This window comes from Oryzias latipes, chromosome 3 (genome assembly GCF_053564925.1).
Source record: "Oryzias latipes strain Hd-rR chromosome 3, Olatipes_Hd-rR_3.1".
NCBI classification, from domain to species: Eukaryota; Metazoa; Chordata; class Actinopteri; order Beloniformes; family Adrianichthyidae; genus Oryzias; species Oryzias latipes.
In genome coordinates this window covers 2,461,397-2,488,510 of record NC_136239.1, presented here as the reverse complement: position 1 = coordinate 2,488,510, position 27,114 = coordinate 2,461,397, and the positions used below count along the sequence as shown (strand labels likewise).

General features: G+C 47.2%; 2 protein-coding genes across 25 annotated transcripts in view; both read right to left on the bottom strand.

The window, feature by feature from the left end:
* Positions 1-153: 153 nt before the first annotated feature.
* On the bottom strand, positions 154-12,473 carry cttn (cortactin). Of its 2 annotated transcripts, XM_023950506.2 has the most exons (15): positions 12,315-12,473; positions 10,202-10,304; positions 10,038-10,111; positions 9,835-9,964; positions 8,528-8,638; positions 8,102-8,156; positions 6,816-6,926; positions 6,113-6,223; positions 5,460-5,570; positions 3,412-3,467; positions 3,273-3,342; positions 2,961-3,190; positions 2,674-2,776; positions 2,057-2,125; positions 154-971 (listed from the first exon to the last, which is right to left on the bottom strand). In XM_023950506.2, exons 2-15 carry the CDS (start codon positions 10,283-10,285, stop codon positions 835-837), a joined length of 1,452 nt encoding a protein of 483 aa, XP_023806274.1. In that variant the 5' UTR covers positions 10,286-10,304; positions 12,315-12,473; the 3' UTR covers positions 154-834. The 2 variants fall into 2 exon arrangements, with proteins under 2 accessions (XP_023806274.1, XP_078801045.1); XM_078944919.1 differs by lacking the exon at positions 5,460-5,570.
* Positions 12,474-22,108: 9,635 nt separating this feature from the next.
* The window catches only part of ppfia1 (PTPRF interacting protein alpha 1), a 63,898-nt gene continuing 58,892 nt past the window's right edge, over positions 22,109-27,114 (bottom strand). For 11 of the 23 annotated variants that reach the window (XM_078944896.1, XM_078944902.1, XM_078944894.1 and 8 more), the window contains 3 exons: positions 27,035-27,103; positions 23,838-24,006; positions 22,109-23,328 (listed from right to left, as the gene is read on the bottom strand). In XM_078944896.1, coding sequence (XP_078801022.1) covers positions 23,267-23,328; positions 23,838-24,006; positions 27,035-27,103 — 300 coding nt within the window. In that variant the 3' untranslated portion in view covers positions 22,109-23,266. Of the gene's footprint in view, positions 23,351-23,503; positions 23,569-23,837; positions 24,007-27,034; positions 27,104-27,114 lie in introns of all 23 variants that reach the window. The other 12 variants (XM_078944916.1, XM_078944897.1, XM_078944903.1 and 9 more) reach the window with 3 other exon arrangements.

The following is a 27,114-nucleotide window of genomic DNA, read 5'->3' as shown; positions in this document are numbered from 1 at the left end:
GGGCTTGAAAGAAACAGCATTTTAGGGGAAAGGAAGCAACAAGTAAAAAAATATGGATGTACATAAAGTTAAAGACGCCATAAGCCCCTCCCCCTCATCTTCATTTCAGATTATTTTAATATCTCACTTTGTTCAAATGAAGCACAGAAAAAATATTATTCCGTTTATTTATTGAAACTTTAAAAAAAAAGAGCAGATAATGATGAAACTGAAGCAGAGAGGTGTTTCAGATCAAACGTTTGAAAAAGGTCACTTTTTTAAATCCGTTTCCCCAAAGATGAGCGGATGTTTCAGCTGCACTGCGGCGAGGCGGACTCAGGATGAGCGCGGGTCCCGAACATCGCCGGGATCCACGCGGGATCTGCTCAACGCCGGCGGCAGCCTCACATCCAGAAAACACAGAAGCAGCCGGAGACGAGGGATTCCTGCGGAGGGTTCGAGCACGGAGCGCAGACGACGCAGACGGCGCAGACGACGCAGACGGCGCAGGAGACGCAGGCGGACAGAAGCTAGGAAGGACGCTCTGGACCTCTCAGCAGAACCGTTCTTCTGCTGTTCTTTAAACCAACTCCAACTCTTTGGTGAAGATTGCACCGGGGGGGGGGGGGGGGGGGGGGGGGGGGGGGGGTAATAAACGCGCGCTGATGCAGGGGGGGCTAAACCTGTGGAATGACTTGAATGACAGATCGGAGGCCGCCTGACCTGAAAGCCGGTCTGAGGCGGGAAAAGGAGCGACGACGTCTCTCTGTGTCCAATCACGAACATGAGCTGAAGGGAGGGAAGACCGCGGCAGAGGCTCCGCCTCCGGGGGAGGGGCTGGCCCTCCGCCGCTCCTTACTGCCGAACCTCCACGTAATTGGCGGGGAAGAGGCCGTAGGCTCCTCGGCACACGCCACGCCACCAGCCTTCATCGATCATCTCAATGTTCGTGATGATGTCATCGGGGTCGAAGGAGATCTCGTCGTCACCAGCTGAGACGGAAAACATGGATGTTAGAAAACCATCTGCAGACACTGGAAACAGACTCCGCCTCCAAAAAGGTATTTTCTTTAATCCTATTCTCGCATTTTGAAGGTCGAGATAAAGAAACGGAAATAAATTACAGGAGTTTCATCTAATTTTAGCTTTCTAAAAAAGGAGTAGTAGGCTGTGTTCAGACCGGAGAAGCGTTTGGTTCTGACCCGGATCGAGTCCTGAACCTTGTCTTGGGTCTATATTCAGACGGCTGTCAGGCAGCCTTTCTGTTCCAGACTAAAGCTTGTCAACAAAACCATGTGACTGCAGACCTCTTCACTCATTGGTCAGGAGTTAGGAGGGCGGGGCAAAGCAACCAGAGACAGAAATGATGGAAGTCCTGCACTTTCAGTTCCTTCAGACTTTAGATTCACTGACAGATGTGAACGTCTGCATCAACGTCAGGCTGCAGGACGGTGACGGACAGAAGAACACGAATGTGTTTCTGACAGTCAGGAAAACGGTGAGAAGTGATGTGGATCACCTTCCAATAGTCTGAATGAGTTTCTGCATCTCATCGTTGTGCAGTTATGGCGTCGATTTGAAGAATTCTGTTCAGGAACTACAAGGTAACTTTTAGGATGACGTCACAGCGGCGTTTGTCGGCCGTAACCACACAGAAAAGCCTGTCAGAAGCGTTTTAAGGTCGGCTACGGTGGCCCGGTGGGTCCAGATGTTCCGCTCCGAGGACGGATTGTATTCAGGCTGAGGAATCTGATTGGAAACGAACCCAGACCACCTCCAAAGGTGGGTCACAGAGCGGTTCCTGGTCCTGGACCAGAGTCCTCTTGGGTGGATTCAGACTGAAAACTTGTTCCAGATTATCTGGAAAAGCGAATTCTGGTTCACTTAGGGAACCAAACGTGTCCAGTCTGAACACACCCTTAGATTCCAAAAAGAAAGACATTCTAGCCTCTGAAGGAGTTCAAACAGAACCCTGATGTGTCAGACAGAGCTCGTCTTTTTCTCTGGGCTGTCGGCTTCAGACCCTGAAGGTGCAGCTGAAGTCAACCGCTGAGAACGGAATCCTCCTCCTCCTCACCTGCTTGGTAGTCGTACAGCGCCACAGCGGTCACCCCGAGGTCCTCGCCGTACTCGAACTGCTGATCATCTATTAAAGAGCAAATACAGCAGGTCCAATCAGACGCCCTTCCCTCCAAACATCTGACACGCCCATAATATTCAGATTCCCCATATTTGGACGGCCTAGGATGTAAACCAATCCCTGCTGTGCCCTGAGCTCTGTCTGTCAGGCAGAAGACAGGCTAGAGTCCTGATCAGCACAAATCAGTGTGTTTTCCTTTAACGTGTCAGGAGGACGTCACATCCAGGAAACCTTTGAATGATGGGAGAGATGAAGAAAGACGAAGACGGCTGAAACCATCATCAACCGGAGAAGAAGCTGCTGCTTTGGAGGTCAGTGTGATGTCTGTGGAGTTTAAGAACCTTCACCCCACAGACAGGCTAAATACTTCACAGAAATCCAGACTAAAACCAAGATTTGGAGACAAAACCTTTTCCTGAATTGAGTTTCTGTTCTCAAGCCGCATCTCAGAACCAGAAATGAAGCTTTCCTTTCTCCTTTCTCTTCCTTTCAGACACAGGACAATGAGAATTCTTCCAGAATGCAGCGTTTTTGTCCCAAAATAACAGTCTGACCTGCTGCTGCTGGCTCGTCTGGGTTGAGGTACAGGTTTTCCTCTGCGTCCTGGTTCTGGGGGGTCACCTCGTACACCGGCTCTCCGTTTTCTGCAGAAACATCCTGAAAGTCCAGGAAAGGCAGAGGGGACAGTTTTCAGCAGGAAGTGGTGCTACTTGCTGCTTTTTTTTTTAAAGGGTAAATGTCTAAAAGCTACTGCTACTCTTTGAGGCAGAGAACACACGTGACCTCTGACCTGCAGAGCCTAAAGGTTACAATGAAAGACTCTACAGCCTTCCACTCTCACCTGGAACGCTGCCTCTGCAAGGGTGGGGCTGGGGGCGGGACTCGGACTGGCCGCAGCCACAGGAGACGGGGCCTCGGCGGTCTCGGTCTTGCGGCGCGCCTCCTCCTGCTCCTGCCTCTCCTTGGCCTGCCGGCGTGCGCGCTCCTCCTCGGCCCTCCTCCTGTCCTCCTCCTCCTTCTGCTTGGCGATGTTCTCGAAGCGCGCCTTGATGCTGCCCGTGCTGCTGCCGGCTGGCCGGGACAAACGGGCACAGAGCAGAACTGAGTCCACACGCCGCCTCAAGCTCCGCCCCAGACACACGTTAGAGCTCACCAGCTTCCACGGGTTTGGTCTTCTGGTACGTCGGGGCGGGTTTCTCCACGTCCTCAAAGGTGCCGGCGCTCTGATTCAGGAGAGACTCAGATGAGGCGGAGCTCGCCGCACGCACACACACCAACGTCAAACTTCTTACCTTGTCCATGCGGTCGTTCTGGACGCCAAACTTCCCTCCAAATCCTTTAGAGTAATCTGATGAGGACAGAAGAACCATTAGACTTCCTGGAAACACCAGAGCTCGCTCCCCACATCCTATCATCCTAAAGCGTCAGAGGAAGGACGGCCTCCGTCGGCGTGAGCGGAGGAGCTGCTGGAGGAGCAGATCCAGCCTGTGACGGCGTCAGGAGCGCTGACATCATCACGCCACATGAAGGAGCCATGCGGACTTCCTGTGAGCCATGCGGGGAACGTTTACTGTTCCCGTTTCCTGGGTTGGCTTTGTAAAACCCAAATCCTACCGAACCAGAACTGGAGGTTAGAAGTGAATGGTTGCACGGTCCGACTGGAAACCAGAGTTTCAGAGGAAAGCAGGAGCAGCTATGCTGACAAACACTAACTCTTTCATTTCACATGCAGGTTATTTTTTGGCTAAAGTTCTTTCGGGGATTCATAAAGTATATTTGATTTAAAATGACAAAAAATAAAAATGTGGAAGCAAAAGGACAATAAATCAGCTTTTTGAATCCTCAGGCTAAAAATCTGGAAACCAACTTTGTTAAAAATCTTGTTGCTGTTTGAGGAACATTATTTTATCCTGAATATGAGACGACATTTAAAAACGAGTCTGAGCTGCAGAACGTAGGAAGCCGTCGGCCTGACGAAGACCACGTCAGAGCTTCCAGGAGGAAGACGGGTCAGCCGGCTGAACCTCTGCAGATCCGTCTGAACGTCACCAACAGCTTTTACAGACGTTCTGACAGCTGAGGAGGACGAGACTTTCAGACGTCTGAGCGTAAAAGGTGCTGAAATCTCATCAGCATCAGGACCAACAAATCCAGTAGAACCCTGAGGATGGAGCGGGTCAAGTTTAGCTTTGCATCCAGGTGAAGTTCTCCTTTTCTTCCCGTCGTTTGAAAGACTATGAGCAGCTTTTGGGGACAGATGCACGGATCACCAGCAGCTCATTCTTCTGCGCTGCGTCTTTCCACTTGGGGTTGGCGTGTTTGTAAAAATCCCTCACATGACCCACATGACGGTGTTTTTAGGACGGTTTATTTAGTGGATCATTTTTATCAAGATCCCACCAAAATAAAAGCACCAAAACAATCTCAAAGGCATCTCTCAGAAGCTCCTAACCATAGACTGTATATGAGACCTGGACTGACTTGAGTGTGATGTCACCCACAGAAATGTCCGTATGCAGTGATTGGTCCCAGACAGTCTGAGTCAAAGTTTCTACGGCAACTGCAGCCACCAATCAGGAGTGAGTTTGTTGAAAGGCCACACCCCCACCACAAAATCTGTCAGACGTTTTGAACGTGAGGCCAGCAGGCTCCTCCTATTTTTATTGAGGCATCTCATTGGTCAGTTTATAACGTGAATGATTTCAACAACAGAATATGAGAAAAAGAGGATTAGTGAGAAGGCGTTAGAAGGGGGATCAGGCCTAGAATGGTTATTTCTTTATTCCAGTCTTGGGGGTTTTGGTTTCTTGGAGCCAGCAGGGACGTCCTGTTTGGAACACCGGGGGGGGTGTCACCCAGTCCAGTCCTCATACAGGTTGTGTCCAAATTCCTCCCTTACTCACTATATAGGGTGTTCACCATTTTCTAGTTCTGTCTGAATCTACAATTCCAAAATCCAGAGCCCTAGAAATTTCCCAGAAGTCTCTGCAAAAAACCAGTGTGCATCCATGCTCACTAGATCGGCGAATATAGACCACAATGCATTGCGTCGGAACAATTTTTCCCAAGAAAATGTATTTAAATGTATTTTTTTGATAAACCAACGTTTTTATCTTCAGAACTCAGTGGATCATAAATGATCGTCACAAAACGCTCATATCAATTAGATTTGAATGATGTCATCGTGTTTAAAATAAAGAGTGAGCGTGGCGTCTGAATGGCCTTAAAATTCAGGGCACTACATAGTGCCCCACTGTCTAGTCTTTTAGTATTTGGGGGTTATGGCGGGAATGCGGTCCGCCTCAGTCAATGCTCCAAACTAGAGGGGGGGGTTCAGTACCTTTCTGGGACTCGTGGAGCTGAAGTTTCTCCTGGTGGTCCCACCCCAGCGCGGACTTGTCCTGCCGGTCCGACTGCACGCCGAACTTGCCTCCAAAGCCTTTCACGTAATCTGCAGGGAAGAGCAGCATCACAGGGCTTTTCCTGCTCCCCTGATGATATCAGGACTGTCTGCAGTTCGTCACCAGACCAAACGTTCTGCTCCAGCTGCTTTCTACCCGGCAGGTTAACCACATTCAAATAGCACTTAAATGACCGCAGCAGATAAGTGACTCAAAGCGGTTTAGAGTTTCAGGAAGAGCACAGAGGTTATCTTGATAAACAAACCAGCTCGAGCTAACCATCGGCACAGACGGCTCTGCCGTGCCGCTGAGCCCCAAACCGGGAGCCTAAAGAAAACTGTCCAGATATCTGAACACGCAAACACAACTGCTGATCAACGAGCTGCTGCCAGTTTAGCCGTTCAGTCAAGTCCAGACAGGTTAGGGTGTGCAGACAGAAACGTGGCAAAACAAGCCTGAGGCTGAAATTCCACGGAGCAGAAGGCAAACCCGACGGTAACGTAAAGAGCCGAGCATCGGCTTGACTTGACAGACTGTTGATGCTGTAGGGTTGGAGGCGGTAAACTGGAGACAACAGGCTGCTTCCACTGACCTTTCTGGGACTCGTGCTTCTCCGTTTTACCCTGGTACTCGAAGCCCATGGCGCTCTTGTCCACCTTGTCACTCTCAACTCCGAACTTGCCTCCAAAACCTTTTGCATAATCTGGAAGAGTCCAGAACCAGCAGGACGAGCACAGAAAAGGGTACAAGGATGAAGGTCAATGACACAAAGCTCTTTGTCGCTCTTCGCTAAATCCGCTTTTGTGATCTAAACTTTGTTACTCGTTAGACAGAACTTGAAAATACGAGGAACCCTAATTTAAAAATAAAATACTCGCCAAAACATTCAGAGTTAAACTGAATGTTTTGATGCAAACCACAAGCATACCTGAATGCTATATGACAGACATTTATCTACTTAGATACAGAACCTTTGTAGAACATTATTACTTTGCTTTGTTCTAAAAGGAGACAGAAAACTGAGAGTCTTCTTTGTGTTCTTTCCTTCTCAGGTGTGTGGAGGAACATTTGGAGCTGGCTTCCTCCCAGTCCCACTGAAACCCGCGGGAGGAAAGACAACACAACACACACAAGAACACCACAACCACCAGGAGGGAAACACACACCACAGGAATTAAGGGCTAGCAATGCAATAATGATCAGTGCAGACCTGCAACAGCAAGCGGTGTGCATGTGTGTGCATGTGTGCGTGTGCACGTGAGCGATCCCAGCAGAGCCGGATCACTCAGACCAACCTTTCTGGGATTCGTGTTTCTCGGTTTTCCCGTGGTAATCGAAGCCCACTGCACTCCTGTCCACGCGGTCCGCCTGCACGCCGTACCGCCCCCCAAAGCCAGTGGAATAGTCTGCTCAGAGGGGGGGAGTTGCAGGGGGTCACATGACAATTTCACTTGATCCAAAGTTACAGTTTAGTGGACGGGCGCGTCTTGATTTTGTGTGGCGTGCTCTGTGAGAGCTACTGCTTTCTATTGGTGCTACTTCTAGGGATAAATGCCTCTTTGGAAAAGACGTTTTATCTTGGTTAGGGGGGTGTCACGGCTGTGGCCGTATTTAGTTAAGTTGTTCTTTTTGTTCCGTCTTTTCTTTCTGTGGGACTTTGTTGTGTTTGTGGATCTTTGTGTCTGATTGCTTTCAGGTGTGGTGCTGGGGGGGCGTGGCTTCCATTGGACCCATGCTGACGGCGGCAGCCTTTAAAAGCACCGTGTGGACCTCCAGCCAATGAGAAGGGAGCTTTGCTGCAACGCGTCTCCACTGCAGCTCGGTGCTCCTCTCTACCTGTTTTGTAGTTCTTTGTAGTTCTTTGTAGGCCCCCTCTGAGTAGTCTGTTGTTTGTGGTTCTGTTTAAGTGAAGCTGTAGGGGTGAACTGCCGTTTCTTTCAGGTGTTTTCTTCTGTTTCTGTTAGTCTAGAGAGGATTTGTCATTTTCCCTTTTCTTTCATTTCCAGGTAAGACTTCATATTTCAGGTTTGTTTGTTATTTTGGCCTTGGTTGACCTTTTAGGCCATTGTTGGCTGATATTTATCAATTTGTGAATACATGTGTTATACTTGAATGGAGACAATCGTTTGGTGTTTAGTTGTTAAGTCAGGGATGTTACTTTAATGTTGTGCTCCTCTAAGCCCCCTAGACCTCAAATGGGGCATAACAGTAACAAACACTGATTCAAATGTTTACATGCAGCGTCCAAGTCGCCACAAAAACCCTGAACTCTGCCGCCATGGTCACATGATCCCAGCAGGCGGTGTCTAAACGCAGACCGCCTGCTGGAGTCGGCGGTTCCAGACGTTCATGTGAGGTTCTGGAGCAGCCGCATCCGGTTCAGGGTCGTCTGCGTTTGGGCAGGAACTGAGCGACACCGAGGACGCTTACTCAACGACGACTGAGCAAACAGAGCTGAAAGTCATATAACCCCCCCACCCCACCCACAGTGGAAACGGCAAAGGAATGTTGGGCTGAGAGGCGATTTCTTCTCCTGGAAGGAATCTGTGTCAGAACGCAGAAGAACAAGTTTAAACATCACCTTTCTGCGAGGCGTGCTTCTCCGTCTTTCCGGCGTATTCGAAGCCCATGGCGGACTGCAACCAGAAGGACAGGCGCGGTTATTCCAGCCGAAGAGGAGAACATGCAGCTTTTCTTCTTATGGTTTCAACCCGCATGCTCACCGCCGTTCTCCAATGTGAAAAAATAACGCACAGCCATGCTGTTGGAGAACGGCGGTGAGCATGCGGGTTTGCACCCAGAACAACCATACGGTTCTGAAGCTGATCCTCTCTGGAATATAAAGGTGAAGGAGGAGATCTGTTCATGTACACTTCAGCATCTTCTGGGACTCGGTCAAGCCACGGTCTTTATCTTCTCCCGGAGGTCTCGATTGTGTCTGGGCCACCCCCCCTCGGGAGTGACGTCTGCGTCTAACAGAGCGCCGCGGAGCGGCAGGAGGACATACCTGGTCGACCCGGTCGGCCTGGACGCCGAACTTGCCTCCGAACCCTTTGGACGTGTCCGTCTGGGAGCAGTGCTTGGACAGCTGGCTCTGGTAGTCGTGGCCGACCGCAGACTGTTCAGACACAAACACTGGATGAAGGTCTCTGCTCGTTCAAACACGTGGAACATCACGAGGCGGAGAAAGCAACCGCTCGTGCTCGACAGTCCCAGTGCTGCTGTGGTTTACACGCAACTGCGTTGTCGGGGAAACTGGCGAATCGTCCAGGTGTCTGATTTCTCATGGAAAAAATGAGGATTGTCAAGAACATGTTCCAACATCAGAGCAACAATGTTGATCCTGACCAAAGGAATGACTGAGGAACAGCTGATCATTTCTCTGTAGACATCTACGGGATTTCTATCCCAGCAGGTACTTCCTGTTTGGAACGCCAGGGGAGGAGGGGTCACTCAGTCCAGTTCTCCTATACAGTCAATTGTCTGCTGCAGCTCTGCAGAAGAACCAAACCATGCTGGACCCGACATCTGACTGCAGGTTATCTGACACCATCACAGCCGCTTTGTGGCGCCTCCTCCGAGGTCAGCGCGGCATTGTGTCTGGCTTTTCTGTAAATGACTGTTGGATAATGTTTTCTCTGAGCCGTCAAAAAAAGGTTGACTGTAACAAGCTCATTTCAAAGTAAACACTGGTCATAAATACCCGTTCAAAGAATCAACGGGACAAATGTTTGTGTGTCTCATGGCGAGACGTGACATCAGAGAAGCAGGAAACCTCCAGCACAAAACACGTTCTGGTCCCTCCATGACGCTGAATGCAAACCATCAAAGGGTCAGCCTCGCTTCTAAAACACATTTGTCGTCTCTGTTTTACGCTTCAAATTGTGAGCAGTAGGGCTGCACGATATGAGGAAAACTTGCGATATGCGATATTAGAGATTAATATTGCGATAACGATATAATTTGCGGTATATAAAAAAAATAGAAAATTGCCAAAAACATCATTCCCATTTCATTAGAAACAGTTTAAAATTACACTCCAAATGACCCTCATCGACATAGGTGACAAACATCTAACATAGGCCTCCATCTGATTGGTTAACAATGGGAAGGCGTCCATCTGATTGGTCAAAGCATAAGGGGATTTATTTGATTCGTTAAATGCTTCAAGCTGCTAGAAGATTGTTTTAACACATTTTGGGTTTACGATTTATTGCGATATTCGCAGTCTTTTGCCTATTGCAGAGCTGGATATTGCGATAACGATAAATTTGCGGTATATTGTGCAGGCCTAGTGAGCAGGCGTGTCCTCACCTTGTCCATGCGGTCCTGCTGCACTCCAAACTTCCCCCCGTAGCCGTGCGAGGCCTTGGGCATGGTCTCCAGCTCCTTCTGCTTCAGGCTGGTGTGCTCGGTGGACACGGCCTCACGCAGGTGGTGGATGCTGCAGCAGAAGGTGACAGTCAAACACGGCTGTGCCGAACCGGCTCCACGTCCAGTAAGACCCGCTTCCTCACTCTATGTGCTCCTGATGTCCCGAGCCGGCCACCGTCTTGGCCCCCCATCGCTGCTCCTTCTCAGAGACGTCGTTCTAGAAGAAGAACGGACGCGCGGGTGGAGTCGAGATAAAACGCTTTCACGGCGGAGATGAAGGATGAAGGAGAAAATGGGCAGAAGTTACCTCAAAGTCGGGGTCCGTCTCCCAGTCGTCCCCTCCGTCATCTACGTTCACCTTGACATTCTGTCCCACAGCGGACCTCCACATCTTCAGGGATCGGAGAAAACTGAAAGACATGAGAGAGTCATGACCCCCGTCTCAACAGACAGACTCTCTCAGAAACAGCCCATCAGGGAAAAACATGACAGTAGTCCAAGGGTGACCCTCAGCGGACATCAGAACCAGAACCAGTTCTGGTTCCGCTCCCCTGAGGTGGTCATGGTTGACCAGGACGTGTTCGGTTGGACGATTGGAAACATCTCCATACATGGTCCACCAACCGATGCATAAAGATCCAACTTTGTGTCAATACGATACAGTCCAATTCTTCTAGATACTTAACGTTTTAAAACTTTAAATGAAAATGCTTTGGAACATAGAAACTATTTTTGTTTTAAGCAACAAAACCAAAATGTCTGACGGACTTTCAAACACTCAGACCTGTTTTTGGGCAACTTCTTAGGTTCTTCTATTATCAGACACGGTTGTGTTTTCTTCCACATACCTGACATGTCTTGACGAACGTCTTCGTCTTTATTGAACTAAACTAGAAGCTAGCTTGTGATTGGACGTCTTTTTGTTTGCATCACATGTACAGAGAGAGACACAACAGGAAGACAAACTGACCAGGTTTGACAGAAACGGATTATTCACTTTTTTATAGCGTAACCTGCTTCATTTCTGTGTTTTCAACCAATACTTCTATTAATTCTATTGAATTTTATGGCTATTTGTCATCTCAATTGGCTTCACAAAATCATGAGTATCATTTTTAGATCCATTTTTCTATACGTAGCGGTATTTTAGTTGCGTCTCCAAAATGACGACATTCCACAGATCCTGAGGTCCGGCGGGAATCCCGGAAACGAACCGCTGCCGTCTGTGTGTCCGTCTCAGGCTTCAGCAGAGAACTCAAACTCTAAAGTCTGGTGTTGAGGCGGCACAGAGCGGCTTCATGCTACACTTCCCTGCAGTCTGCCCAAGTGCTTTTGAGCATTTCAATTCAAAGTCTAAATGTTCTAGGATTGAACTCCATTGTCTAATAAACATTCAAACCAACTTTGGTTTATCGGCCACGGTTTGATAACCAGTGATTTATTTAAAAACAGGCAAAAAGGTGAAAACCTTTTATTGAGGTCAATAATAGGCTGCAAATTATCAGCCCAAATACTAAACTATACTAAAAGACCATTTAGCCATTAGCTCTTAATCTGTCACACACCTAGGTGCGACGTTTGTTCTCCTGGGGGAGCGGTGAGCCGCAGACACAGCCTTTTGGTGGTTTAACCCCCCAATCCAACCGCTTAATGCTGAGTGTCTAGCAGGGGGCATGGCTCCCATTTTCAGTCTTTGGATTTGAACCCTGACCTTCCAGTCACAGGCCGGACACTCTCACACAAGGCCGCTGACTTAGGCTGCGTGGTGATCTTCTGTCATTTCGATTTTTGTTCAGTCCTGTTGGACCATCATTACTTGATGGTGAACCTTAAACCAGGATAGTTGACTCGCTCCAAGTTTCAGGGCCAAACCCGCAGAGGGGGCGTGGCTCAGAGGAGCCCTCCGCCCGCGTCTCAAGACCAGGAAGCTGGAACCGGGCCAGGTTCCGACGACAGCTCTCAACCACGCACACCTGGCCTGCGGGTCCCGTCAAACCCACGCCACTCCGGTGTCACGGGCGGGCGCCCGTTTCCACCGACACAGAGAGGTCTTCACTTCAGCACTGACCTCACCTGTGTTGACGTCACCGTTTCTTTAGAGGGGGGTCATGTCACGTTTACCCCAATTATCAGCCCGTAAATAGGAGACAAAAACACCGGATCTTTAGGTGATTTTGTTCATGTTTTTCCCTCCAAAACATCGTCAGTCATAAGGTCACATCATCCATATTTAGTCTGCGAGTCTACCGCGGACAGCCGTCGGGAAGGGTCCGAGCGCCGCTGGTTTCCTGCTCCCATTTCCGCTCAGCTAGCAGGCTAAAGCTAACATGTCTTCTGGAATGATTAGCTGGCAGCGCGTGCCCGCGCGCGTGAGCCAGGCGGGAATGTCTGCGTCCTGCGGTGCGGAGCCGCGCTCTCACCCTCTGTCAGGAACGAAGTTGCAGTCGGCTGTGGTGCGGGATATCCCCGGTGGACGGTGTCCGGTCGCTGCGCCGCTCCAACAGAGAAATCTGACTTGGGATCTTCCCGTCCTCACTCTGTCTGCGCGCGGCACTTCCGGCTCTCCCAGCGTTCCAGCCAATTATGACGTCACAGCGAGGCGGAGCGTCTTTTTTTTTCCAGGTTAATGAAGACGTAAAAACACAAAGATTTAAAACGTTATTTAAAAATACTAAACTTAAATATTGCTAAGCTAAACTTACAAGCAAAAATATTATCGACACGAAAAAGTTATTTTCAAACAGAAGTTTCACACAAAACCTGACACTTAAGTCAAGATGTAGCAACAAAAGTTGCATGCAGGTGGGATTACTGCTGAAAGGAATGTAGAGGCAGTATTGATACAACTATAAAGTATTTTGCTTCAAGTGAAAAAAGATGGTTGAAAACAAGGTAATAAATGGTAACAAACATCAAAAGCGAACAATTTGCTTACAAAAACTAAATCTAATGTTGATTGGATTCTAAAACAATCTGTGTTGTGCAATAAAAAGTAAATTTATAGTTGCCAGCAGGAAGCAAAACATCTACGTAGTTGTCTTATTTTAGTGTGATGACACCTGTAATCACACTTGAATCCTTCCTCCGCCTGTTCCAACCTGACTCCACACAGCTCTTCACCTCTTTCCAACACTCTATGGACTGTTGATCCAAAGAACTTCAAGTCCTCTACCTTCTTTGGTTCTGCTCTCTGTAACCTGACAATTTTCCTGGAGCTCCCCTCATGTACGCACAGATTCTCTGTCTTGCTGCAGGTGACCTTCATTCCTCTCCACCTCTCTAGATGCTCCTCCACCTGCTTTCTGCTCTCACAACAGATCACAGTGTCATCTGCAAACATCATGGGCCACAGAGATACCTGTGTGACCTCATCTGTCAGTCTGTCCATCACCACAGAAACAAGGAGCTCCAAGCTCAAATGCTTTGTGCAGTCCCCCCTCCACCTTCAGCTCCTCCGTCACATCGACAGCACATCTCACCACTGTTTTCCAGCTCTCATCCGTAACCAGCAGAACTCCAACGTCCTTTTCTGTCACTCCAGACTTCCTTATCCAAACCACAGTTCCTCTCTCTGGATCCTAGACTTTCTCTGCAGATCCCTCTGACCTTTACTGTTCTTTCCAGAAACATCCTCAAAGCAAACATCTGCGGTTCTCTTTCTCTGCATGAAACCAAAATCCCAAATGCTCACGTCTGACCTCAGTCTAGCTTCCACTGCTCTTCCACATAACGTCATGGTGAGATTCAACATATATAATGCTCTGTGGTTTCTCTGAACGTGTCCCTTCTTCAAAATGGAACCACAACTCTTCTCCTCCATTCCTCATCGTCCTCTCCCTTTTCAAGTTCTTGTTAAACAGTCAGAAACTCTACAGTTTCCTCTCCTAAACTCTTCCATACCTCTACAGCTATGTTGTCAGGACCATCTGTCTTTGCACTCTTCATACTCTTCTTCCTCATTTCATCCTTTCTAATCTTTACTACTTCCCGCTCCGCTACATCCACTCTGTGTTTTCCAACCCCTTCTCCTTCCATCTGTCCATCGTACTGGTAGAACCTGTCAACACATCTGTCTCTGCCCTTCATCACCCTAACCTGCCTGTCATCCGTCGATCTCAGATTCTCTGAGAGATCCACCTCTCCAACCAGCAAGTCCTCGTATGATCTTTGTCCCCCCCACCCCCCCTGCATTCCTGCCTGCCATCGTCTGTCCTCTCAGTGTCCACTCTTTCTTAGAGAACTGTTTCCACCACCAAGTCTCCTGATCTTCTTTCTTCCTTCCAGATGTCGCACTAAGTTCCTTTCTGCCGGTCTTTCTGGTCACTTTAGCCGTAGCTCTTCAGTTATCTTGGGGCGGCAGTGGCTCAGGTGGTTGAGCAGGTGGTCGAAGGGTCGGCGGTTCGATCCTTGCTCCCCCCAGCCAACTCTCGTTGTGTCCTCGGTTAAGACACTTCACCCTCCTTGCCTCCAGTGTGGCTCCACTGGTGTGTGAATGTGTATGAATGTCCCGGTGATGGTCAGAGGGGCTGTAGGCGCAAACCGGCAGCCACGCCTCTGTCAGTCTGCCCCAGAGCAGCTGTGGTACATCAGTAGCTACCATCACCAAGTCTGAATGAATAATGGACACATTGGAAGAACTTTGAGAGTTTGGAAAAGTGCTCAAAGGCAAAAAAATAATATTATCTGGAAGAACCTCCTGGTCTCCCAAAGCCTGTTTCTTCCCCTCCCAAAACCCCCCCTGCATTCTTCATTTTACGACTTCCACCACTTGCTCCTCTGCTCTAACCTTCTTCTCTTCTCTTTCCTCACACCACCCTATGACCCCCCCCCCACAGACTCTACTTTGTTCTTTAAGATTACGAGGACTGTACAAAATGGGGTCAACTTGTCTTCTCCCTTCACTCTTATGTGCTCCTCACTTTTCTGGAAAAAGGTCTCCGCTGACATTTTCATTCTTTTAGGAAAGTCCAGCTCCACCTGTGCTTCTGTTCTGAACACCAAACTTCTTCATCCTCTCTGTTTCCTTCACCCACATGTCTGTTCAAATCTGCTCCAATCACCACTCTCTGCCCTCTAGAGACACCCTGGATCTTCTCTTCCATCTGCCTCCAGCTCACATCTTTCCTGGGGGGTCCTAACCCCTGACAGCATTCACCATCACAGCTTCCAGCTTCAGACTCATCATCCTCTCTGACTCTCTTCACCTCCAGGACATTCTTATCTCCTCCTCCGTTCCTCTTTCCGTCCACTCCACGGTCAAACATGCAGAAGCTGCTTCCAGTCTTCATGTTTTCCATCTGGTCTCCTGAACACACAGGAGATCCGCCTTCCTTCTTTCCATCATGTCCACCAACTCTCTGTCAAGGTCTCTCCATTCAGACTTCAGTCCTTCACTCCTGTCTTTCCTGTTCTTCTCTCTGGATGAGAAAGGAACCAAGCTACTTAGTGAAATACTAACTTTGAGGACAAAAGATCTGCTGATACAAATGAAACAAATCTGGAGACGTCTACATCAGGGCGGTAAAACACTTTAAACACGTCTGGAAAATGAAGTGCTGTCCAAAACTGTTGACGGGTCAAGAAAAGACAGATGATTGTTGGGGTAGAAACTGTTTGCCAAACACATTTCCGTTTCTTAAAGTTTGTATTGTGTTTGAGATTATCCACAATGAAGTTTACCATCAAAAAACAACCAAAGAAAATAACAGCAAGAAATGAGAGCAGAAGTTTGGTTATTGCAGAGGTTTGATCACTAAATACTAGGGGTGTGTTTTGGCGAGAGTCTGGCGATGCGACACGTATCCTGATATTGTACCAGAACACTTTTTCTTTCTTTAAGTATGACTTAGAAAAAACTCTACTTGAATTTCAATACGTCTTTCATTGTAACAAAATGTAAAATTCAGTTTATTTAATGATCACAATATTAAGAACTGCAGCTGTATCTTTTCTCTGGTCCCCTGCCGAACTTAGGCTACGTTCACACTGCAGGGCTAAATGCTCAATTCCGATTTTTTGAAAAAATCAGATTTTTTTGCAAGGCCGTTCACATTTCCGATTAAATGGGAACTTTTGTGATCTGCTGTGTGACCATGAAATGACCCAGAAGTGACCCGCATGCGCAGAAGAGTACTGAACGGTGAACGACGTCACTGTTGTTTGTGGAAGTAGCTAACGTTAACAATGGATGTCAACAACAGTGTTGTCAACAGCGGAGCTCTTTTTGCATTAATACATTTATTTTCACAAAGGAGCAGCACAATTACAATCTTCTCATTTTAAGAAGGAATTGGAGACAGGATTGTCTGGACCCACTGTTGTGGAAAGGGGATGTATGTGTGCTGGGGCCGCACACGCGTGTGTGTGTTTGTGTGGGTGTGTGTGTGTAAGAGAGAGGAGAGAGCTCGTGCAGCGAGATAGGAATGAGGGGGGCAGTGGGGGCGCGCATTAACGTGTTGTGTGTTAGGGAGGAAGGAGAACGATAATTAAAGAAGGCTTCCCCCAGAATAAATGCTATTGACTCTTTATTAACCCGCTCTGGAGAATCTGAGGGTCTGAATGGGGAAGTGAACCCTGAAGGAGGATCCACCTTATTTCCCCCGCGCTTCTGACCACGGTCGGGAAGGGAAAAAAGTCATCGCGTGAAAGGTTCAACACCACGCTCTGCCATTTCACTGGAAATTTTGTCAAAAACCGCCCGGTTGCGATCAGAGCCCTGAAGTTTGGCCTGAATAGAGCTGTCACCCCAAATATGAATCCAATCGGTGACCTGGCTTCCCTTCCACTGACTTCCAATTATGACTTTTTTAGCATATCGATGACGTATGTGGTCCTGAATCCGATACGTATCCGATCTTTTGAAATGTGACCCCCGTCTGAACGGCCAGGCCACATGCATCCAACCCGTACATCATTGATACGCTACAAACGTCATCATTCTGCGTTGAAGTAGGCGGGAACGAGAACATAAACATCAACCATGGTGGACGATGTTGCTGAGACCAGTTCACTCTCTGTGTTAATACAAAATGATTGAGAGATGTGCTGTCACATTTTAACGTTCATCAGAAGAGTTATTGAAGCAGGAAGTCTGAATCTGTGAAGATCTTTCTAACTTTACCAAGTCCTCTGAGCGCTGCACTCTGATTGGTTGACTCCGCCTCCTCTTATCCTCCCTCCCCCCTAGTTCCATTATCGGACACAGATCAGTTTAGACACAAGTTTCTCGCAAGGAATGTGTCAGAATTCAGACCGCAGTTGTAGCGCTCTTGTGATTTGCACCGGCAGATTCGAGCACACGCAGAAGCACATTTGAGCAGTTGGAATCACAGATTTGAAGTTGTAACTCTAAATGAACACATGCAAATGGAAATTTGACAGTTCACAGCTGAAGATTTTTACACACAGATGCAGATTTTTGATGCACAAGTTCTCACATCAAATCTCCAAGTGCGTTCTTTTTGGAGCATTTTTACCTTCATAGATTTGTCTGCTTACATGGCACACACAAATGCACGTATCTGATTCATATCCAATTTATTTCCACATATGAATGAGGCCTGTATCCGATCTGAGAAAATCGGAATCCATGCGCTTTTGTCCCCTGCTTACAAGTTCACGTTCACATGAGAGGAAAAAATGGGTCACTTGAACCGTGCAGTGTAAATGCGGCCTGAGTTAGATTGAATGAAGCAACCCCCCCAACTTATTCTAACTATCAGAAATCCAGGATTTCAGGGAAAGGAGGGGGTTTGGCAGTAATATCACAGTCTAGCTTACTTCTCAGCCCCAAAGTAAAAAATGCTTATAATTCATTTGAAAACATCATATTGTCTTTAAGTCACCCAAACAGGAAAACTCCAAAACCTGTTTTACTCATATTTATTTATCGCCCCCCGGCCCATATTCAGAATTTTTAACTGAGTTTTCCGACTTCCTATCGACTATTGTCTTAGATTCTGATCAAACTATAATATTAGGGGATTTTAATATTCATGTTGATGACCCCAGTGACTGTCTAGGAAAGGCTTTTGCAGCTTTATTAGATGATGTTGGTTTCACCCAAAGTGTGAATGAACCCACTCACTGTGATAAGCACACCCTGGACCTTGTTCTAACCCATGGGATAGAGATCAGCCAGCTGAGTGTCCTTCCTCTTAACCCCATCATTTCTGATCACTTTATGATTACCTTCCAGTTTACACTGGAACATCCTTCTGCCCCAGTGAATAAGAAACAGCTTAGAAGAACCTTAACTGACCGTTCTGTGTCTGAGTTTAAACACACAGTTCAGCCAGTACTTAGTGATATTCTGAGAAAATACTCTGAGACCAGCTCCCATAGCATCAGTCCTAGTATAAATGACCACTTTGTTAATGATGCCTTACAAGCCCTCAGGAGTACACTCGATGTTGTTGCCCCCTGAAACCTAAGTTCGTCAGACAAAACCGAGTAGCACCGTGGTTTAACGCTGAAACTCGTTCTCTTAAACAAGAAACCCGTAAGTTGGAAAGAGAATGGCGCCGCTCCGGTTCAGAGCAGTCTCTGGATATCTGGAAACATAGCCTATTAAATTATAAAAAAGCTCTGCATAGAGCCAGAAGCCAGTACTATTCAACCTTAATATCAGAGAATGGAAACAATCCAAGATTTCTTTTTAGCACTATAGCTAAATTAACTCGCAGTCAGAGCTCAGTAGAACCACATGTTCCTGTTTCTCTCAGCTCTGATGATTTTCTTACATTTTTCGATAGTAAAATCTCAAACATTAGACATAAGTTAAATCAAGTTATTCCTACTATCAGCCCAGAACAGGCTGAAGCGGTAGAAGTGGAGGCATCCATAGAAACCTCTGTAACATTAGACTGCTTCACTGCTGTGGATCAAGCGGAAATAACATCAATTATTACGTCCTCCAAATCCTCAACGTGTCTGTTAGACCCAATTCCCACTAGACTTTTTAAAGAAACTTTTCCCCTAATTAATGATTCCATATTAACAATGATAAATACCTCTCTGGAAACGGGTTACGTGCCACAGTCTTTTAAATATGCAGTTGTTAAACCTCTTCTGAAAAAGCCCAGTTTGGATCCTAGCATCTTGGCCAACTATAGACCGATATCAAACCTGCCCTTTATTTCTAAAATCCTAGAAAGAGTTGTAGTTAAGCAGCTTTACTGCCACCTACAGGATAACAGCCACTTTGAAGACTTTCAGTCGGGGTTTAGACCTCACCACAGTACGGAAACTGCACTAGTTAGAGTCTCTAATGACTTGTTATTGGCCTCAGAAAAGGGACTACTTTCTATTCTGGTCCTGTTGGACCTCAGTGCAGCCTTTGACACTATCGACCACGGTATTTTACTCCATAGATTAGAGCAGGACATAGGGATCAGAGGATCTGCTCTCCAGTGGTTTAAATCCTATCTGTCTGATAGGTATCAGTTCGTTAATGTAAATGGCCATTCCTCTCAGTGCACTCGAGTCAACTATGGAGTCCCACAGGGCTCAGTGTTAGGACCGATCCTGTTTACGCTTTATATGCTACCCCTAGGAAACATAATCAGGAATTAATTTTCATTGTTATGCCGACGATACGCAGTTGTATTTATCCATGAAGCCTGACCAGAATGACCAGATAGAGAAACTGAACGCCTGCATCAGTGACATCAAGACCTGGATGACAATTAATTACCTCCTCTTGAACCCAGAAAAAACTGAGGTCATTATACTTGGTCCTAAAAACCTCAGAGATGCTCTGTCTGCTCAGATAGTCTCCCTGGATGGCATAAGTATAGCCCCCAATTCCACAGTTAGAAACCTTGGGGTTTTACTTGACCAGGATTTATCATTTAAGGCTCACATATCTCAGGCGTGTAGAACTGCCTTTTTTCACCTGCGGAATATTGCTAAGATCAGAAATCTACTTTCTAAGAGTGATGCTGAAAAACTCATCCATGCATTTGTTACGTCGAGGCTGGATTACTGTAACTCCTTGTTAGCAGCGTGTCCTAAGAGTTCCTTAAGAAGTCTCCAGCTTGTTCAGAACGCAGCTGCTAGATTGTTAGCTGGAACTAGCAGAAGAGATCACATCACTCCTGTGTTAGTTTCACTTCACTGGATCCCAGTTGATTCCAGAATCAAGTTCAAGATCCTCCTGTTAACCTATAAGGCCTTACATGGAATGGCCCCGTCCTATATTAAGGACCTCATAGTCCCTTACCAACCAATCAGAACACTTCGCTCGCAAAATGCAGGACTGCTTGTGGTTCCTAGAATTAGTAAAAGTACGGTTGGAGGTAGAGCGTTTAGCCACCAAGCCCCTGTCTTATGGAATAAACTCCCAGCTCATGGAAGAGAGGCCGACTCAGTTTCTACATTCAAAGCTAGACTGAAAACATTCCTCTGTGGACAGGCTTATTGTCAGACTAGTTAGTATTCAGAGATTATTTAACTTAATGTTAATGTGTTTAAATTAAACTTAATAACAATAACTATTTGTTTTAAAAGGCTGCTAGAAGTTGAAGCTGGGGTAACTATGGTGCACTGGGGTTCTGTCCTCTTTCCTTTTTTTACTTCTACCCTTCCTCTCCTCTATTCTTGATCATAATTTATCATTTAGTTCTCCATGCCTCTGTTTGGTGCAGTGATTCATGTATTGTCCCTCTTTTCCTCTCCCCTCCTGGGGAGTGGGAGTGCTTCCAGATTCCAGTTGGCTCATCCGTGCTGCAGTTCCTGACCGTTTACCTCGCCTTTGCTCCTGCTCCTACACCTGGCTGTGGTTCCTGTCTCCGGCTCGACTCGCGCCTTTGACTGTCCCCCCAACCACGGCTGGATGAAGCTCGTCTGCTGGACTTTTATATATGTAGTTGTAGATTTAGATAAGTTAATTCTTTTCTTTGAGTTCTGGTAAATGCCTGTCCGTCCTGGGGGAGAATCCCTCCTTCATGTGGGCACCCCTGAGGTTTCTTCGTTTTTTTCCGGAATCCATATTTTTTTTTCAGGGGTTTTTCCTTACAGAGAAGGGGGGGTCTAAGGGCAGGGATGTCCAGTTTAGTTTAGTCTGTTTAGTTAAAGTTTAGTATTTTCCTGTTGAATTCTATGTATTCATGATCCTTCTGATTGTATGTTTACTATTCAATAACCGATACGAAGCCCATCGAGACGACTGTTGTTGTGAATTTGGGCTATACAAATAAAATGGAATTGAATCTCATATGCAAGTTGCTTTTACCAAAGCAAATTTTACCAAAGCGCTTTTATTTTGGTAACTTAAAATATAGAAAGGGAACAGTCAACATTGTCTGATTTCCATTTCAGTATAAATAAATAGAATGAATGTAACTTAACCACTAGGTTGTAAAAGTATGATTGAGGAAATAAAGATGTTTATTTCCAACATTAATGCAGCTTCTACAGAACTTTAAACCGTTCAGGAGCCTGAATGGTAGTTCAAAAATAATAATAACCAATTCTGTCCAGAAACAATGAAGTGATGATGATGATGAAGCAGGATGAAGGAGACGCTTTAATGTGGCGAAGATGCTTTATTTCAATGACAGTCTGCTCTCAGGGCGCTAAGCTAGAATCTATTGCTGGGAGGTTCTGCAGAACTTTGACCCGCTTTGCAGACAGCATTTTGTCTCCATGCATTAGCCGCTGTGCAGCTGCAGAGCTTCACTGGTTCTGATCTGAGCCTCTAAAAAGCACTGCAATCTATATTTTTATATGTTACTGGCAGCAACATGACTCAGAGTTTCTGTTCTGTATCCATCCCAAATAAAAACTCAGTAGTTCATGTCTCATAATAAAGAAGAAGCTGCTTCACCATCACCAACACCCCCAGTATTTAAAACACATCCGCTGGTCTCTGTAAGGGAGAAACTCCAAACACTCAAACTGAATTCCTGAGCATCATTTGCTCCCATCAATAATCTAGACGTTTAGGGGAATCCAGGACTGTGGGATTCATGAAGGAACATTTCTCCTCCCATAAAGCCACTCCCATTTTTGTCATTTATGGACTCCATTTTTTCATGAAAGAATGAAATTCCAAGCCTTCCACACAGACTAGGACAGGTTTGCCTATTTTATGCACTTCGACTCTTCCAGTAGTAGTTTGTAGAAAAAGGGAATGAAATGATTGACAGTGTTCAGGAGAACAGTAGAAAACACCACAACAGACACCAGGACACACAAAACCTCGACTTTGCGCTGCAGTGGAAAATAAGTCTCAGTATTTTATTGAAAGTAAGCAATAAATAATACTGTGATAAAAATAGTTTTAGTACTCGGGCTGTACATCATTGTTACAAGATCAGAAAACTCTTTAGGAAGAGCGAGATAAAAACAGCAACAGGATTTGTTTTGTGCATAAATCACAAGGAGAGAAAGCCTTTGTGGGTTTGAGCTTCACACAGGAAAGCATGAGGCGGCGCCACATCCAAAGGGGGCGGAGCTTCAGCTCTGACCGACCACACATGGATGAGGAGTAATAAATAAAGAGAAGGTTAGAGAGACAATAAGGCTCCATATGAAATCTTTAAAAAGCTGTGTGGGAGGATCACGCCGCCTTGGAGGTCATCTAGCAATGGACAGAGTTCAGAACGGTTGGTCCTTTAACGGAGCGAACACCGTGGACGCACAGGTACGGCTCCAGAGGGGAGGAAGGCCTGGCTGGGTGGGTGAGGGGGGGTATGTCAGGCCTGGCTGGGTGGGTGAGGGGGGGTATGTCAGGCCTGGCTGGGTGGGTGAGGGGGGGTATGTCAGCCCTCTGCTGCTGCTTCCTGCTACAGTTCTATGGCTTCAGACTGTCGTTTTGGTATCAGGTATGAAAGAAAAACCCCTCGCTTCCACAGCCGGTCACGGGCATCAGCTGCACGCCACAGCTCGGTCGGAGGCGCCTGGCGTCAAACGGCGTGTGAAAACGCAACTTCGTCTGACAAACACACGGCTGTCGGGCCGAGAGCTGCATTGATATCGATCACAGGTAATAGGCGACAAACAGAACAGTTAAAGTGTCAGAAAGACATGAATTAAGTTATATAACTTATAAAAGTCACTTCAGCATAAAATCCACGATTAGAGCTCAGATCAGAGGAAAAACGTACATCCAGGATTATAAAAAATGATGAGATAAACTGTCAGTCACTAGAAATGTACAGACTCCATGAAACGTATCGGAGACCCAAACAGTGGAGGGAGAATCTTTTTAAAAAAGTGGGTTGATCAAAGGAATAAAAATGAAACAGGTTACATAGCAATTCTAAAATCAATGATAAATGTCCCACATAAATACAAAAGTGTAGCTCGACCCCAGCGACCTCTGGCGGTTCTGCCGGCTACAGGCCGTCACGGCGGGCTTCCTGGGCTGTCAGTTCATCATCCGGGTCTTGAATGCTGGGAACTGCCCTTCGTCGTCGGACCAGCGGCTACCTATAGAAATAATGAGGATAAACTGAGATGGGAGAGAGTTGAACAGCGGGGCGGAAGGTGGAGGTGGACATGGGGGAGGAGAACAGAGGGAGGAGAGGCGTAGAACGTGCGTTATTACAGCCGTCTGCAGGAAGGAGCTCTGTTCTGCCACGCGGGCTGTGGCGCAGCGTCTTACCGTTGCGTGTTAACAAGAGTAGGTCCGGACTGTGGCGGTGTCCAGCCTCTGTATAGACTGACTCCCTGTGTTCCCGCCGGAGAAACCACATGCAGAGACATGCCGTTAGTCACAGCATCATCACAGGCAGAGCAGCAAAGCCATTCACCCTTGTGCTGTCGGGTGGGGTCCAGATGACCCACTCCCAACGTTGGGAGTGGGTCCTCTGGACCCCACCCGACAGCACAAGGGTTCAAGAAGAATTAGGAGCAGAGGAGGAGTCCCTGCTGCACCTCCTGTTAGAGGAGGAGCAGACCACACACGCAGACGGCCGCAGGCGTTCTTGGCAGCTTACCGTCCACCGGACTCCTCTTTGGCGGCGTGGAGGGAGACGCTGCGCTGCTGTTTGTCACTCGGAAGTTGGCGGGAAGAGTGTCGGAAGCGCCTAGAGCTCCCCCCCGAACGTCTTTGGGCCGGAACTTCTTCCTCCATGAGGGAGCGCGGCGGAAGTTCTTGTCGTCGTCCTGTTTGGGGGAGGCAGGGAGATGTTGGCACGAACATCTCCTCCCCTGGTTCGCCGTCGCAGGTTTAACCAAAAGGAAGCGGCAGGACTTCTCCTGTTTCAACTCCAGGTGGAGCGAATGTACCTCATCGAGTAACCGACCGGGGGGCTCGTTCCAAAATGAACAAGCCCCCTATGAAGAGTCCTCAACAAACTATAAGACATTAACAAGCATGAGTAATGTGGTATTAATTTGCTCATAAAGACATTGATTAGCATTTGTTAATCCTACTCACAAGCTATTTATAAAGTGCTTATATTAACTGTGTTCTTATTAACACTTTATTGAGTGTTTTGCAGCCCCCCCAATCTAAAGCGTGACCAAATAGATTTAGATGAAACATTGCTCAGGGCGAAGTCCGCCCTGAGCACCTCAAGTCTCTGGATGCTGTGGGAGTGTCTTGGCTGACACGTCTCTGCAGCATCGCGTGGCGGTCGGGAACCGTACCACTGGACTGGCAGACAGGGGTGGTGGTTCCCCTCTTTAAGAAGGGGACAGGAGGGTGTGTTCCAACCATAGGGGAATTACACTCCTCAGCCTCCCTGGGAAAGTCTATGCCAGGGTACTGGAGAGGAGAGTCCGTCCGATAGTCGAACCTCGGATTCAGGAACAACAGTGCGGTTTCCGTCCTGGTCGTGGAACAGTGGACCAGCTCTACACCCTATCTAGGGTGCTGGAGGGTTTGTGGGAGTTCGCCCATCCAGTCCATATGTGTTTTGTGGATTTGGAGATGGCGTTCGACCGCGTCCCCCGTGGCATCCTGTGGGGGGTGCTCTGGGAGTATGGGGTCCGGGGAGCCTTACTGAGGGCTGTCCGGTCTCTGTATGACCGGAGTAGGAGCTTGGTCCGCATAGCCGGCAGTAAGTCAGACCTGTTCCCGGTCCACGTTGGACTCCGGCAGGGCTGCCCTCTATCACCGGTTCTGTTCATAGTTTTTATGGACAGAATTTCTAGGCGCAGCCAGGGGCCGGAAGGGATCTGGTTTGGGGACCACAGGATTTCCTCTCTGCTTTTTGCAGATGATGTTGTCCTGTTGGCTTCATCGAACCGGGACCTCCAGCGTGCATTGGGGCGGTTTGAGGCCGAGTGTGAAGCGGCTGGAATGAGGGTCAGCACCGCTAAATCTGAGGCCATGGTCCTTGACCGGAGAAAGGTAGTTTGCCATCTCTCGGTGGGTGGAGTATCCTTGCCCCAGGTGGAGGAGTTTAAATATCTTGGGGTCTTGTTCACGAGTGAGGGAAGATCGGAGCGTGAGATTGACAGGCGGATCGGAGCAGCGTCCGTAGTTATGCGGTCGCTCTATCGGTCCGTTGTGGTGAAGAGAGAGCTGAGCCGAAAAGCAACGCTCTCAATTTACCGGTCGATCTACGTTCCAGTACTCACCTATGGTCATGAGCTATGGGTCATGAACGAAAGAACGAGGTCCTGAATACAAGCGGCTGAAATGAGCTTCCTCCGCAGGGTGGCTGGGCGCTCCCTTAGAGATAGGGTGAGAAGCTCAGTCACCTGCAGAGAGCTCGGAGTAGAACCGCTTCTCCTCCACATCCAAAGGAGCCAGTTGAGGTGGCTCGGGCATCTAGTTCGGATGCCTCCTGGACGCCTCCCTGGAGAGGTGTTCCGGGCATGTCCCACTGGGCGGAGGCCCCGGGGAAGACCCAGGACACGCTGGAGAGACTACGTCTCTCGGCTGGCCTGGGAACGTCTCGGGGTCCCCCCAGAGGTGCTGGAGGAAGTGGCTGGGGTGAGGGAAGTCTGGGCATTTCTGCTCAGTCTGCTGCCCCCGCGACCCGGTCCCGGATAAGCGGAGGAAGATGGATGGATGGATGGATGAAACATTGCTACGCTCTGTAGTTTTTGCTGCACTTCCCCTGAAACAGTCCTCCATCTCTTCTGGTTTTGTCCTAAAGTTAAAGTGTTTTAGCAGAAGATGTGCGATTTTATTAATGAAAATTTGATTCTTGTTTTGTTTTATGCTGGAAAGATGTCTTGTATCAAAAATTATACAAAAGGACTCTGGTTTACTTTTAAATCTTGTTTCATTGTATTATTGTCTGAGTTAAATCAGTATATTAATAGTATTTGTAATTCTGAGAAGCAAAAAGCAGTCAAAACCATGTCTGTATGTGATGGATTCAACATTTTCTCGTAGAGTTGATCCCCTCCCTGCTTACTTCTATTTCTATTCTTGTTTTTTCTATATACATATGTGTATTTGCAATTATGTTCTTATTGCATACCTGAAAGTGAATCCTAAAATGGCATAATGTGCCATAAAGTCTATAGAAAAAATTGTAAATATCTTGTATAGGATTAATAAATATATCAACAGTTCCCATGTCAAGCTGGACTTACATTTATTTAAGTCCAGCTGATGCGACTCCACCTCAACACTACACCACCTGGATGAAGGAGAACCTTCATTGACAGTTGGAGTGTTTTTCTGCCTCCTAAGTGTGGCCCATGTTCTTCCACAAAGAACCACAAAGTACAGAACATGAAAAATGACCTTTAGGATGAACAAATGCTAATCAATGTCTTTATGAGCAGCTTAATACCACATTACTCATGCCTGTTAATGTCTTATCAGTAGTTTATAAAGGAATATGTTAATGTATATGAAAACAGCTTATTTAAACTTGCGAGTCAGTTGTAAGACATTTACAAATTAATATACTTATAAGCAATTTACTAAACCATGACTAGTGCTTGTTAATGTTTTATAAATAGTTTATTCAGGACTCTAATTATAAAGCGCTACTAAAACTTCTATGGAAACTAGTCCAACTTTAGAGATCTGATCTATCGTTTTCACTTCTGTTGAAGGTCTACGTCAAAGTTTGTTCAAACTTCATGATTGATTGACATGTAAGCATCCAAATGTGAGCTCTGACGCTGCCTCAGAGGGCCAAATGCTGCAACCGCCTCACTCATTGGCCTGACTTCAGAAATAAAGGGGTTTTGTGACAGAACTTCCAGTCCAGGGTCTTACCTCATCCATTCTCCTGTCAGTGCCAACGGCCAGCAGGCCGCTGTACTCGTGCTCCAGAGCTGCTCTGGCCTGGAGGAAGA